At 42.0% G+C, this 16,180-nt stretch overlaps 1 protein-coding gene across 1 annotated transcript in view; it reads left to right on the plus strand.

The window, feature by feature from the left end:
• Positions 1–1,658: 1,658 nt before the first annotated feature.
• The window catches only part of APOB (apolipoprotein B), a 50,117-nt gene continuing 35,595 nt past the window's right edge, over positions 1,659–16,180 (plus strand). Inside the window, exons 1-10 of the mRNA XM_083431287.1 lie at positions 1,659–1,778; positions 3,640–3,675; positions 8,827–8,942; positions 9,542–9,687; positions 10,596–10,749; positions 10,936–11,091; positions 12,167–12,291; positions 12,417–12,499; positions 14,220–14,442; positions 15,810–16,037. Of these exons, the coding sequence (XP_083287413.1) occupies positions 1,724–1,778; positions 3,640–3,675; positions 8,827–8,942; positions 9,542–9,687; positions 10,596–10,749; positions 10,936–11,091; positions 12,167–12,291; positions 12,417–12,499; positions 14,220–14,442; positions 15,810–16,037 (1,322 nt within the window). The 5' untranslated portion in view covers positions 1,659–1,723. The remainder of the gene's footprint in view (positions 1,779–3,639; positions 3,676–8,826; positions 8,943–9,541; positions 9,688–10,595; positions 10,750–10,935; positions 11,092–12,166; positions 12,292–12,416; positions 12,500–14,219; positions 14,443–15,809; positions 16,038–16,180) is intronic.

Here is a 16,180-nt window from a genome sequence, read left to right on the forward strand (position 1 = left end):
ACACAAAGTTGCCTTTATAAGTCAAGCATTACGATCAAATTTTAAAATAAACAAAGCTTACTGCTCCACAATTGTGGATAGGTTTTTATTAAGACTTCAGGAATGAGTTTGAAAATCTGGTATTGTATTTTAAATGTTCTAAGTATGTGCTGAATTCTTTTAAAAACTGAAACTGTACCAAACAGTACATCAATCTCTCTTCCACACACACATTTTATATTTTGCTTTTTTCATGTTCTCAATGTATAATGGAGCATTCATATAGAGAGGAGAGAGCAGGAAAAAGATTAATAATATATATGCTCACAAGCTGCTTTTCTTCAAAAATAAGGCTCTGAGCTATCTACAATAAACCAAAGCAAAAATGAAATCACAACAAAGGCCCAACACTATAGTATGTGGTAAACATACAATAAAGCAGAATAAATGTAACTAAAATGACATGAAAACATTCTCATGTAGCAGCATTAAGGTTTTCCCTGTTTTCCAGGGACATCTTTTATTTAAAGAAACCGTCCCAGTTTCTAATTTGTTCCCAGAATGTCCTGCTTTTCCATAGGCTGTCCCTACTTTCACTGGAGAATTATTGGAGGGTATGGAGTTAGCCGACCCCCGAGCCATCTGAAGGCAATTCTGTATAGAGAATGTTTAGAGAATATGTTTAACGTTTTTGTTATGTTTTTACATATGTTGGAAGCTGCTGGGGCAACCCAATATGATGTGTGGGATATAAATAGTAAATTTATCATTATGGAATGTGACGTCCCTATTTTCGTTGGAGAAATGTTGGAGGGTATGAACTTCTTTGAATTCTGTTGAGCACTGATGATCTCAATTGCAATTCTAAAGCCTTGGCCCAAACAATCTACACTGGCCTAAGGATTCCTACACCTGTGATTGTTTGTAGACCAGTTAGGGATAGACATGCTTAGCCCTCTAATATTAATCCCAGCCAGTTCAGAGTTTTAGTAGGCGAGGATAATAATAATTTAATCATTATTATATTATTTATATGCCCCCCAGACACTCTGGGTGGCTCCCAACCAAATGTTAAAAACACATTAAAGCATCAAACATTAAAAAACTTCCCTATACATGGCTGCCTTCAGATGTTTCCTAAAAGTCAAGGATCCTAATTCCTCAAATGTAGTTCTCCACTCAGTTAAGTGGGAAAGGCATAGCTGTCAACCTTCCCTTTTTTGCGGGAAATTCCCTTATTCCAGCGCCGTTTCCCGCTGCTATCCCGGATTGTTAGATATCCCGTAGACTGTCACCGGGACAGGTGAGGCTGCTGTTCCCTTATTTTCAAATCTGAAAGTTGACAGCTATGGAGGAAAGTCCTTTGGGATGCCTAACGCTATCATATTGTCTGTAAAAGATACCCAACATTGTATGCAAAGGATACCCAGGTAAACGGGTGGATTTGTAAGATGGCATATGAATGAACCAGGAAGCTCAGGGGACTGTTTTGCCCTTTCATGCCTTTTGCACACTTCGGCTGCCTGAACCAGCCCAGATGAGCCTCCCACAGCTCTTGCGGAGAGGATCCAGGACTCTCACCTTTGGACCTTTTGTAATTTGCTCTGAACTTCTAAACCGTTTGGCTCAGCTGCTTTCCCACGGACTATTTAAAGGCAGGTCCAAGTGGGGACGCTCAGACTCCCTTTTGACGCTGGACTGGGAGAAGAAGGAGAGGAGAGGGCAGAGCAGCCACAGGGTCAACATGGGACCCCCACAGCTCTGGCTGCTTCTGCTGCTCAGCAGCGCTGCCTTGGCACGTAAGTAGCTTCTGCCTTTTAGCATGGAGGTGGAGCGGAAAGGTCTTCCCTTTTGAAGACAGTCCCTAGATATTGCATTTGATAGAGAAGTGGTGAATAGACTGCAATGGCCCGTTGCTCCCATAAGGGATGGTTATCTATTGATGAGACTGTGGATCTATGAAAATCTGATCTAGACATGCTCACTCTGCTGGTACATGCCTGGTTCATTCCACATACCAGGCACTCTGTGTTTTCTGCTTACTTAGCTTTTTACCCCTTTAAGGAGGAGGTTGAGGTTTTGTCAGTTGCGGTGTGACAAGTTAGATGGCATTTGGTGACAGAAATACATGTCTGTTGAAAGGCTCCTTCGTGTCTTCATTAGAGTGCATTCTGCTGTTGTTGTTTTTAAACCAGAGTCTCCAATGTGGCTTATGCCATTGATCAAAAAAAGTAAATGGAAAGGAATATGTGTTGGACCATAATAAAAAGCCAGTAATTAATTGGAAAATACCTTTATTTGAAACAACCAAAATGTCACCAAATAGTGAATGAGCTGTCCAAGTTCTACAGTTTAAGAATTAAACCCGCAGTGTAACTCATTGTGTAGAGCATTTGATGAAATATGAAGCTACAATCTTGTCCAAAGAACAGTCCTATGCACACTTTCTGAGAAGAGTATGCCCCCTTTGGACCTTTCAGGACCTGTTCCAGAACTAAACATGCATGGGACTGGGCCATCAGGCTGTTGCAATCCTAAACACATTTACCAAGGTGCAAGGCCCACTAGGATCAGAATAAACACAGAGAAACTTGGGCATCAGTCCTAACAAAGGTATTGCCCAACCGTTGCTTTTGGAGAGCTTTCCCCTTGAATGAACTAACACTGCTACCTTTGCTTTTTAAAGTCCCATTTAAGTCAGTGGCTTCAAACAAATGGAACTGGGTTCAGGATCGCAGGCTGGCATCCTGATCCCTAACACATTTTTTTCCAGATGAAACCTCTGTGGATTTCAGTTGACCTCAAAGTAAGGCTACGGTCCTATGACCAATCACCTGGGAATTTCGAACACACACAATGTACTCAGTGGGGCTTACTTCTGAGTAGGATTGCTCTGTCAGCATGCTTCAGACTGGGATGTAAAGTTGCTTCAGTAGTCCCATTGTTTGGAGAAAAACAGTGATGTTCTTGCCTCTGGGTTCAGTTTCCCTTTCTGCTTGGTGGACCTGCATTCTTCAGAAAGTGGGACTGCATCTAATACCTTTGCATTCTTCTTCACTCACTAAAGAAAATAGCACTTTTAGCAGGATCAGGTTCTCCACTGGGTTTGGATGCTCAGTGTAACTCAATGCTTTCTCTGGATCTTCAATGTGGATTCATCAGCTATTTGATATGCATGTTACGCTACACAAATGGATCTTTTCAACATTTCAGACAGAGAAGCATATGGCAAATCACATACTCATTCTCATAGCAAAACAGCCTTTGGAAAGGAAGCATATTTTAGCAGCACTTACCCTTTCAAAGCTGACAGTTGTCTAAGCAGCCTGAGGCAGAATGTATATTTTGATGGAGAACAGTTATTGACGAGGACAATTTGCAATAAATTCATTTACCAGCCATGCCACTTTTGAAGGTCTGTATTTTTCAGACTGAAGCATTATCCCTCACCAGCACAATAAATTGTCTACTTGTTAGCAAAGACAAAAATCAGAGTCAACGCAGCTTTATCATTCAATCCACAAATGGCTTGAGTGAACATTTCTGCTCAAATGGGTCAACAGCAATAAAGGGCATGTTTATAAGGCGACTGTACTGTATTTTGTTCCTCTGGTATATAATTGGAACTGAAGTTGTCCTTTGTTTTAATTTATTTTACAGAAGATGGGCCTGAAAATTCAAATCCAGGCTGTTCAAGTAAGCAATTTTTATCTGGTCTTTTATGCTTTCTTCTCTTCCTGGTTTTTCAAAGCTTCTGCTCAATGAATTCTTGGGTTTGGGTTTCATATGATGCAAGCAAATATATGTAGCAGAGTTCTGAGTGCGAAGCCAAGAAGACATCATCACGCACAGCTAACTGGCTAGAACTGGCTAGAAAGGGATGATAGCAGTGACTGCTAACCATTCACCTCCCCGAAGCATATTTCTAGCTTTAATTGATACTGTTTTGGGGTCAGGAAGTGGGGAGGATGGCAAATGTAGACAAAATGCATAAATGTGTGTGATGTGCTTCAAAAATTGTAAAGATCGACAGCCTATCCAAAAATGAAATGGGGGTCAATATCTATCGAATCAGGCGGTTATTGAGTGGTGGTTGTTTTTATTTTGATTATGTATTGTGTGGTTTTATATTCTGATTTTATTCTGTGAACCCTCCTGAGAGCTGTGGGTATATAAATTCAATAAAATCAATCAATATTTTTTCTTTGCTGGCTCTTATACCTGCCAAATATGTTGTGAAGCGGGTTTGTGTGCATGGGGGGGGGGGTTACATGCGTGCCTATATGCCTTCCTGATCTCTTCCTCTAAAACAGTGGTCACCAGCATGGTGCCTGCATGCACACATATGATCTCAAAGGCTTTCTGTGGCTCTTCAATGCCTCCTTCCACTGCTGAAGTTAGCTTGAAAGAAGCACTTTTCCGTAGCCTACAGAACAGGTTGTTCTGTGTTCTTGGTTGTGGCGAGTGTGTGGTATACCTACAATAGTTTCTCTGCTTTGCAAGTGGGCCCATGGGACCCCTGCTGTAAAACATGACCCCAAAATGATACCATTATATTACGGGATCCTTACTTGTGCAAAACTCTTTACACTTAGAAACTTTAAAGGATAAGCGTAGCTTCCAACATGGTTGTGAAAGGCAGCAGTTTTGGTTCTGACTTTTAAACATGGGTTCCCTTTGCCTTGCCTTGCTTCTTGTCAGCCGACTTTTCATTTCTTTATGGTGGAATGGGGATTACAGGCGTGGATCTGAGAAATTATGTCTATATTATCCAAGATATACAAATGACGGAACTCTTTGTCTACTTCTTAGCTTGTGTTACCTCAAATATCAGAATGTACCAATGTGTGTGTTTTTGACATTCCATCAATTTCAGACAACGTTTCTGAATGCTTGAAAACTCAGTGAATGTTTGCAGTCAGTAGCCTTCTTCTGACTGTCATCATTACCTTGCAAATGTCCCAAATCACAGACACTCCTTAAAAAGTATATAGTGTTTGCTGAAAAATAAAACATTGGAGTGGGTAGGCTGAAAATGACAGGGTCAAGGGATCAGGAAGTGTTTATGAGCAACCTTTGTAAAGTACTTTGTTTGTCCCGAACTCCTTGGCTAGATACTTGATGTTCATTTTGAGGGTCAAAGTATCTGATGACTTGGTGTTTTTCTCGCTGTCCTTTGATAAGCTCTGCTTTCCTAATATGGTGTTTTAGCGCCGTCTGCAGAGACTCCTGACTTAGGCTGCAATCATAACCCCACTTACCTGGAAATAGGCCCCATGGAATCCAGTAGGCCCTACCGGGGTGAACTTTGGTAATCTTTTTGGCTAGGCCAAAAATTGATGCTCCCAAATGGATCTTCTCAATTATGGCTCTTCGCAATTTTGTGTCCTCTGGGCTTGGTGCCCTATGCAGGAGAGCTGTCCGCACTCCCTAAATCTGGTGCCGGGACAAACTTCTGGATAGACCTAGTTAGGATTGCTGCCAAACTTCCTTTTTTAACCCACCTTAGAGAACTGCTATGCATTTTGCAGTATTTCTCAGTTTTATCTTGTTTTGAGTACAGTGGTACCTCGCAAGACGAATGCCTCTCAAGACGAAAAACTCGCAAGACGAAAGAGTTTTTCGTTTTCTGAGTTGCTTCGCAAGACGGATTTCCCTATGGGCTTGCTTCGCAAGATGAAAACGTCTTGCGCCTTTTTAAAAAAACCGCCAATGCATTCCTATGGGAAACCGTCAATACACAGTGGTGCTTCGCAAGACGAAAAAATTCACAAAATGAAAAAACTCGCAGAACGAATTAATTTCGTCTTGCGAGGCACCACTGTATATACGTAAATAGTTTTTACGGGTGTTGTATCTAAATTTAATAGTACATAGGAATTAGTAAAGTGAATACTAATTCTCTCCTGGATAGCTCAGTGATATAGTGAGCATAGGAAAAAGTTGTCTTGGGTGGCAATCAACTATGTTTTACTCAGAGCAAGCCCACTGACATTAATGGACATGACTAAGTTAGGTCCATTGATTTTAATAGGTTTACTCTGAGTAAAATTTAGCTGCGCTTGTGTAAAATGTAGAGCTCATTTAGATTTTGTTTTGTGCTGTACTTCCCAGTGTTTCTGAGTGGGTTTTGGTGTTTTTTTGTCTTGGTTCTTTCCCCCAGGAAAGCTCGCATATTACCACTGAATTGGAGCAAACTCCAATCTGCAGAAACCTAATTGCCATTTGCTCCAATTCAGTGGTAATACATGGGTTTTCCTAGGGAAGGTGCTGGGATAAAACCCCCCACAAATACTCAGACATAGAGATTTGAAGCTCAGACTTCAGCACAAAAGGCTGTCTGGATGAGCCAGTTGAGCAAGATCTATTCTCATCCTATAGGAGCAAGTGGACTTCTATGGGACTAGATATGGTTAAATGTCAGTTTGGTGGCTGAAACGCTAATAGTTGATTGGTTTCACTTAGTCATCCATATGTACCAAGTGGTTTGTTGGCGGAGGCCTGGAACCAGAGATCCTCTTACTTAACTGCAGTGGGCTGCAGAGTAATTGCAATGAGCAAAAATCTGTGTAGATGAACAAACAGTTGGAGCTGTTAGCACCGATCGCTTGTTGCAGAGAAAGGGATTGTCTGGAACAAGTTTCCCCCAACAATTCAGCTGTACTCAGTGGTGTAGCATGGGGGGTGCAGGGGGGGCCGGCCGCACCGGGCGCAACAACTGGGGGTTAGGGTTAGGGGGCACAAATCCATGGGTTAGGGAGCGCAAATTACTTGCTTTGCCCCGGGTGCTGACAACCCACGCTATGCCACTGGCTGTACTTTTAGGACTCAGTGTGCTGGCCATCTTTTCAATCTTGTGTTCCTGCAGCAAAAGTCCAGTGCTCACAGATCTGGGTGTAGTAGGCATCCTATTTTCGACCCATCCCTGGGGATCCACACCTCATGATCCCTATTCATGTGAGAGCACATTCAGGACCCCAGTTAACATGCAGACGTTTGTATCTCTCTTGCTTGAAAATACTGGTTATGTTTTGTATTACGCTAGCATGTTAACGAATTTAAAAAACACACCAGCAAATTCCAAAAGTTCAATGGGGAGCTGTTACATTTATTCACTCTGAAGGGATACCTTCACTTTGCTGTCCTTGTCTCTGTATAATCATAGTGAAATGGTGCTGAATTTTGTCTGGTTTCCATTTCTCGACTGATAGGGAAAGAAAGGTGCCCTGAAAGTTGTGAAGAGCCCAAGCCCAGAACAGTGGTTTGAAATCTATTTGTGGATGATGTGGTATATGCTGTCTGTGGTGTTGAGGGCGGATGGATGAGACAGTCCAAAACCAGTTACACAAAGATTGTTCTGTGCCACCTACTGCAGTGGTACCTTGGTTCTCAAATTTAGTCTGTTCCAGAAGTCTGTTCCAAAACCAAGGCATACTTTCCCAGCAAAAGTAATGCAAAACAGATTAATCCGTTCCAGACTTTAAAAACAACAACCCCTAAAACAGCAATTTAACATGAGTTTTACTAACTAACGAGATCATTGATCCATAAAATGAAAGCAATAATCAATGTACTGTACTATAAAGTAAATAAGACAGTATTGTAGGTGATAAAAATTTAAATTATTATTTTTTCTTACCTGCACTGATGAAAGTCATTGTTTGGATGGGGGGCTTTTATCCATTTCCACAGTCACACAATCAATGAATCAGCAGCTGAACTGGGTTCTACATAGTCACAAAAACAAATTAACCAAAAAAGCCTCAAAAACAAAAATGCAAATTAAATAGCAAAAACAAAAGCACCAAACTTAATCCATTCTGGAAGTCCATTTGACTTCTGAAATGTTCAAAAACCAAGGCGCAGCTTCTGATTAGTGCAGATGCCCCAGAAACAACAGCCGACAGCCGCATCGGGTGTTTGGCTTCCCAAAAACATTCGAAAACCAGAACACTTACTTCTGGGTTTTCAGCGTTTGAGAACCAAGGCACTTGAGAACCAAGATGTTTGAGAACCAAGGTACGACTGTATCTATATAATGCAGTTGTTCAAAAAAAATAATTTAAAAAAATTGGGGATGTGGAATAGATTTCAATCACAGAACACGAATTGGTTGCAACATTCCAAAGCATGATTCACTTTATAAACTGGCATAAGCAGCAAAAAGGACTGCATTTACGAAGCTTACTTGTTATCGCTTGTAGTTTCTCTAAGGAGATTGGAGATGATTTACATAGATCTTCTTCCATTTTATCACAACGATCCTGTGAGGTAGTTTAGGTAAAGGGGTGTTCACTGGTCCAAAGTTAGCCAGTGAGTTTCACAGCTGCATAGGATTTAAACCAGTGTCTCTCCAGTACTAATCCGGCACAGCAACCACAACACTACACTTGACTATCTTTTAGTCTAATCCACCTCAGAAGGTTGTTGTGAGATTAAAGGAGACAAGAAGGGTTAAGTAGGTCACACAGTGACAGTTCTATGGAAATTCTTATAATACTAATACTGTTGATACCTTGCTTGTTAAATTTGTCATTTCTCTGTCATATACTTTAGTTTCTGGACAATCCATCAGTTAATTAAAACACTTTCACATCACTCCTAAAAGTTGATTGCATTTTACCACACCACCCAGAGCCATTTAACTAACAAATACCGAAGTGTGATACAAATAGATAGATAGTTTCCTATATCCAGCACTGATAGTTTATTGCCATTTCCTCATTCAAGTTTCTGACTGCAGTCAAAGGAACTTTGAGTGTGAAAGAGAATGCCGCAGTGTTTTTACACCTACGTAGATGTATGCAAAAATTAATAAAAATCTACTTCCTCATGTACGCCTTGTAGGAGACACAACCAGATTTAAGCACTTGAGGCAATATGTCTATAACTATGAAGCGGACACAGCAAGCGGCGTAACAGGAACGGCAGATTCACACACTGGCTCCAAAATTCAGTGTAAGGTAAGAAGGAAGAAGGAACAATGCCAATTAGAAATATTTAAGAAAGACACATGAACAATGACAAGGGTCTCTGTGGCAAAGTACATACAAATAGTACTGTGGTTAGTGGAAATTTAAAATTTGGAGGTGAAGACAGTTGCTCCCCAAAATCTGCTTGGGAAGATGGCTGGCTGCAGTTATTGACTCTAGGCCTCAACTGCGTTTTTAGACAAAAACAAGCAGGTTATGTTCTTTGGTAACAAGCTTTACTTATTGGTAGAAGCCTGAGAATACTTCTGAATCTCTATTACATCAATCTCTATTATTTATTTTCTTGACCCCAGGCCCTTGAATATATAGCCCCTAACACCAGCCTCTCTCATTTCCACCATCTGGGAATGACAAGGTTGCCCATTTGGTTTGGATTCTAAACCATTCCTGCTTATATGGTAGTTTATTTGCCCCAAGCCACCTGCATCACATCTGCTGACACTGCATAGCCATTCACCCGAAACTAAGAGAACATTATCACTGGTTAATAAGAATCCCTCAACCTGCAGTTAATTTACTTGGTTGCAGAAATTCTTGTGTCGCATTATATCGCACTCTTTCTGTTTCAGGTTGAGCTGGAAGTCCCACAACTATGCAATTTCATCCTCAGGACAAGCCACTGCTCCCTCCGGGAGGTGTCTGGAATTGACCCTGAGGGAAGGCCTCTACTGAAGAAGTCAAGGAACTTGGATAAGTTTGCTGCTGACATGTCCCAGTAAGAAAAATTGCCTTAAATGATATTTAATGAGCCCTAAGAACACATTAAATGATATTTAATGAGCCCTAAGATGCGGGTGGCGCTGTGGGTTAAACCACAGAGCCTAGGACTTGCCAATCAGAAGGCTGGCGGTTTGAATCCCCGTGACAGGGTGAACTCCCATTGCTCGGTCCCAGCTCCTACCAACCTAGCAGTTCGAAAGCACGTAAAGTGCAAGTAGATAAATAGGTACCGCTCCGGCAGGAAGGTAAACGGCATTTCCGTGCGCTGCTCTGATTTGCCAGAAGCGGCTTAGTGATGCTGGCCACATGACACGGAATCTGTATGCCAGCTCCCTTGGCCAATAAAGCGAGATGAGCCCCGCAACCCCAGAGTCGGCCACGACTGGACCTAATGGTCAGGGGTCCCTTTACCTTTAAGAACACATAAGGAGAGTCCTTGTGATAATGGCCAAAGGCCTATCTTCTCCAACTTCCTGTTTTCATGGCGGCCAACAAGACGCCTGGAGGAAGGCCACAAGCTAGACATGAGCATGTCAGCCCTCTATCTACTTGTTAGCCTAACAAGTATTATTCAGAGGCCATAGTTCTTTTATTTTCTGCCATCTGTCGAGAATGATAGCAGCTACATAGAGCAGTGGTGTCTCCAAGATGCAACTAGAGAGTGAATTGTTAATTTTAAAACACAAGATACTGGAGCAAATCTAAATGCTCACTTCTTAGTTGTCTCTTTAGGATTTTTGAAATCATATTTTTGGACACTAACACAGAGCTGTCAGGAGGGGGGAGGAAATGGAATGGAGTAGAATAGAGTGTCCTAAAGTGCCACCACAATTGAAAAGAATATTGAGAAGCTGGAACATCTACATTTCTTCCCCTAAAGTTGTTTTTATTTGTTTTGCACAGGTATGCACTGAAATTCAGTGTTCAAGATGGGAAGAATTTCCAGCTGTACCCTGAGGACAATGAACCTATGCACATACTCAACATCAAGAGAGGAATAATCTCGGCTCTCATGGCGCCCATGGAGACAGACGCCAATTCCCAAACACTCTCTATGGTAAATTTCATAGTCATGCATCACTTTATTTTCCTTTCATCTATGTAGTGAAACCTAGCTGAATGGCCAAGACGAAAGGACCTTCTCCCAATGGAAAAGCCAACCTTGGATCATCAGGGAAGTCTCTCAGTTAGGCTTCAAATGATGTTGGAGATGCAAACAATATGTATATTTCCCTCCCCTTAGGATACTGTATATGGGAAATGCGACAGCGACATTGAAATAAGAAGCAGGAAAGGCAGCAACGCGGCCGACATTGCAGTCAGAAGAAACCTGAAATCCTGTGAAAACTTCAGCCCCATCAGAAATTATGTCAGCCCACTTGCCCTCGTTAAAGGCTTGGTAAGGAGCATGAAATGAGAATTAGACTAGCCTGTATTTCTGATACTACCAGCATCCGGATATTATTATCATCACAGGCAAAGCTTGACTTCCAGCTTATCAATATACTGGAAACCAGTCTTTCCCAACCCTAGAGTGGTAAAACAATTTTATTATATGACCAAGATTCACAATGCGAAAGCATGTTTGTAAGTTACCAATAACTCTCCCTCAGGCTGGATATTAAATTAAAAAGAAAAGAAGGAAAGTATTTTTATGATGTTAAATCCTCTCTGTAGGTTGCTTCATTCTTAGGTAGGAGAAATGGCCCTCACCGAAATAATGAGGCGAGCCTAAGCCTTATGCAGAAAAACACAGGTTAAACTGAGGCATGATGGGTTGGGGGCAAGGAGGAGAAGAAATAGAGGCCCTCCATTTGGAAAAAGAAAATCCAACCATTAGGTGATTCTGCCTCTGGAATTAGATTGTGTATGTGTTATTGACACCTGGACATTTGTAAAGTGTTAACTTATTACATTGTACATTTAACTGCTTGGCTAGCATGATCCTGTCATGCAATGAGGAGCATTTTTACCTGATCAGAGACGCACCTGATCAGAAATACAGGGAAGCAGACAAGTGGCCAGTCCCCCTTGCCACACTTAGCAGGCCAATATAGGTGACAGTGCCGATCGAAAGGTCGGTGGTTCGAATCCCCGTGGCGGGGTGCGCTCCCATCGCTCGGTCCCAGCGCCTGCCAACCTAGCACTTCGAAAGCACTCCAAAGTGCAAGTAGATAAATAGGGACCGCTTACTAGCGGGAAGGTAAACGGCGTTCCGTGTGCTGCTCTGGCTCGCCAGATGCAGCTTGTCACGCTGGCCACGTGACCCGGAAGTGTCTGCGGACAGCGCTGGCTCCCAGCCTCTAGAGTGAGATGAGCGCACAACCTTAGAGTCTGTCAAGACTGGCCCGTATGGGCAGGGGTGCCTTTACCTTTATAGGTGACAGTATAGCTGGGGGAGGGGAATGGCTACAGTGCAATTTGTTTTGTTAAGGCAAACAGTAAGTTAACTCTGCCACCCTTGTGTTTTGCAGAATACGCCAATGTCCACCCTGATAAGCAGCAAACAGCACTGTGAGTACACCATCGATGCAGCGAAGAAGCACGTAGCTGAGGCAACCTGCACGGAAGAGCACTTATTCCTCCCTTCATCGTACAAGTAGGTCCCATGTCGTGTCTCTCTTGACCCCTTCCCGATTAGGGTTATAGGCTGTGGTTGAAACATGCGTGTTGTATACAACTTTGCATTTTAAAATGTTTCTTTTCCCCCTTATTGCCCACTAGACAACAGTATGGCATGATGTCCAAAGTCAAACAGTTTCTGAAACTTGAAAACACCGTGCAAACCAACAACAGAGACATAGATGGTAAGGCTTAAGAAATCTCTCTCGGATTGATCTGTTTCCTATGGGGCTTATGTAATGCAAGGAATTTTAAGTGTTCAAACTCACAGATCTAGAGAAAGGCTAAGCACTGGCTACATGCAATTTCCCAAAATATAAAGAAAAAAGAAGAAACCTATGCTATGTTTGTGGTGTGTACAGCTGGGTGTGACGAAGGCATGTTCCTGGATCCGTCTGTGTTTAAAATCCCAACCTATCAGGCAAAGGGGTTTCACATAACAGTGATAATATGAATGAACTAAGACCATACCCATCAGATGAGCACCACACAACGTAGGGCTTCTGAAAAGACAACCAGGGAACTTCATGCTAACTCAAAGTTTCCATTTTTTGTAAGGTTGTTTTGAAGGGCTCGGAAGGCCAGAAATTACTTGACATTATGTCACAATGAGGCTATTTTTTACTGGGGAGCATGAAGGTTTTGCTGTTTCACAACCTGATAATTTGAACTCTTTGAAAATGGTAGTTATATAAAAAAATAACCCCCATGGCCAATACGAGCTGATTTCATCACAGAAACACTGAGAATGTATGGATGAGTTGTTTATTCAAAAATGATCATAGAATCATAGAACTGTAGAGTTGGAAAGGGATCGCAAGGGTCATCTAGTCCAACCCCCAGCAATGCAGGAATCTTTTGCCCAACATGGGGCTTGAACCCGCAGCCCTCAGATTAACAGTCTCATGTTCTCTTGACTGAGCTATCCCAGGGGTGTATGTAAGATCAAGATGAAAGGTTGTATCCAATGGTGACTTTTCTCCAGTAGAAAGCAATGCCACTGGCACAAGACAAAACACATAATTTTTGCCAGTGGTCTCTACCTACGCCCACCCTCCATGCCATTGCCTGTAGTGATTGAGAGGGTCTCTCAACTCTGAAAAGCAGAGCCCAGGGATCTCTGAAGAGCCCAAGGATCTGCAGCAGGTACGGTAGGTCAACAAAAGCAGATTATCCCATGCCAGTGTTTTCCATTGGCACTAAGTCACTGTGGAATACAGCCTAGGGCAGCATGTTCATATTTTGCAAGGCATTATTTTTTGGGGGGTGTAGAGGGTGTCCCAGAAATGCAAACATACAGCATCCTTCTGGTAACATGCATTTCTTGGGATATGATTTACAATGAATTGAAAAAAAACTGTTCAAATATACTTTCCCTAAAAAACCAGAAGCCTTTTTGCTGGGGTTGATAGGAGATGAAATAAGAAAAGCAGATCAGAGATTATTCATGTACGCTACGACTGCTGCCAGAATCTTAGTAGCCCCAAAATGGAAAACTCAGGAAATACCAACATTAATGGAGTGGCAGACAAAAAATGGTTGAATATATGGAATTAGCAAAACTGACCCACAGAATCCATAACCAAGAGGAAACACAGTTCAGAAGTGAAGGGAGTACATTTGTGGAGTATATACGTAATAACTGCAGAAGTTTAAAGGCTGTAGTAGGATTAAAATAAATCTTATCACATGGACAGGAGGATGTGAAGAATCTGTGAAAAAAGGAAAGATTAATATGAAAACCTCTGAAGGGAGGGAGGGAAGTCCGGGCTAGATAGTGAGTTGAAAAATAAGTGTACATAAGATTGTAGAACATTAGTGTATTAATTTTGTTTTGTTTGTGTTAAAGAGAACTCAATAAAAAAGCATTTTTTAAAAAAATATATAACATGCATTTCTTTATAGTCAATGGTCTGGTAAAGAGAGGCTTGTCCTCAGAGAGTGTGGAGGCCAAATCCCACAGGCATGGCGATGCTGTTCTGAGAGTCCTTCAAGAACTGCAGAAACTGTCCGTCTCCCAGCAGAACCAGAAAAGAGCCAGCCTCTTCTACAGATTTGTGACCGGACTGAGAGGCTTGCACAATGCTACTCTGGGTCCTCTGGTGCCAAAGATGATGGAAACTTCCAGGTATTTTATCAACAGGAACTGAGTAAATATGGAAGAAGTCACAGTGAAAGCAGCAGTCTGGTTGTTTGGTCAAAAGCTTTGTTGCAATAGTCCACTGTTCAGGTGTTGCAATGGGAAGAGAGAAGTCGAGAGTATGCACCATGGAAAAGTGTGGGAGAAAGAATATTGGCCAACATGGTTTTGCAGAGGTCCCAAGGACAACAATTAAACATTTACCTTCCATCCGATAGTCTAATTTACTCATTGTCCTATTCGTTGGCAAAATCTATTCGTTAGCAGCTATACACCCACGATCCAGAACGAAACCTTTCTTCTCGGTATCAAAATTCAAGAGGCCACTGAGTTCATGACAGAGGTGAAAATAAAATTAGGGACTTCCTGATTTGGGTCAGATACCACTTATAAAACATCTTTAATATATTCTCCTTAATCAAACATCAAGCCGAAAAAATTATCATTCTATTCTGTAACTTCTCCCAAGCCGAGAATTAAATATTATGTCCAATATCTGATGACCAGTGTATAATCACAGCCTTAGCTAGCTCATCTTTAGTTTCCCATTCTAACAAGATTTTATATAATTTCGATATTAATTTTTTGTTATTCCCCAATATGGTTTTTCCCCTCCAAATTCTGACCACCACCCCTTGATACATCTTCTCTCTTTGTCCTTCATGAAAATCTCATTCACTTGAAAACACTGAAACTGATCTGTAACTATTCTTCCCCTTTTAAAAGTCTTATAATTAAATTAAAAGTCTTCAAATTCAAGGAGATCTTTGGGTGTTCCCCAATTTCCCCCCCATGTTAAATTTTTTAACTGCCTCCATCGGGCAGAGCCAACATGGCGGTCTTCCTTTCTCAAAGTTCTTTATATCTTGCCCAAACATTATAGAGGCTCTTCCTGATCACATGGTTAAAGAATCCCTTGTGCACTTTAGTCTTATCGTAGTACAGGTAGCTATGCCATCCCAATGCTCGGTTGTATCCTTCTAAGTCCCAAACTCCTGCATCTTTCAATTCTACCCACTCCTTCATCCACCAAACCCCATTTCCATCAGGCTGGGGAGGGTTGGATGGAGGCAAAGTGTCCCTCCACACAACACTGGCGCAGCATTCCCCATTCCACCCACCAAAAGTATTGGTGGGCATCTGCTGTGTTCTGATAATTTAGTGCATGTACACACATGGTCATTGTTTTACATTTATCGGCAAATTTCTATAGAGTGGTGGATACGTATAAAAGTTAACAGGAGCAGAAGTGTGAGAACAATAAATGGCTGTGTATGGATGACGTAACGATGGTGCCATGATGGTGTCAAATCCTTTGCGTCAGATTTGAAATTGGTTGGTTTGTTTCCCTTCAGTTCGATCACAATACAGGCTCTGACTCAGTGCGGTACCCCAGAGTGCTTTGGTGCGATCCTCCAAGTCCTGCGGACAGGCAACGTCGATTCATTTGTACTGGATGCCGTCACATACAGCCTGGCGCTGCTGCCTTCACCCTGCACGAAAAGGATACGGGAGATCCTCAACACGGCCCAGTATCGCCCAAGCCGAGCTTCTTTTTATGCCTTGAGTCACGCCGTCAACAGGTATGTGGTAACTGGGTGCGTTTTTTACCTGAAATTGATTTTTTAAAGGAATATAATGTGGTTACAGCATTGTCTAAAATATCTTTAGCCAACTAGCTGGTTGGTAAATGTAAAGGTACCCCTGACCATTAGATTCAGTCGCG

The sequence above is a fragment of the Podarcis tiliguerta genome (genome assembly GCF_965153285.1).
Source record: "Podarcis tiliguerta genome assembly, chromosome: 3".
Lineage (NCBI taxonomy): Eukaryota > Metazoa > Chordata > Lepidosauria > Squamata > Lacertidae > Podarcis > Podarcis tiliguerta.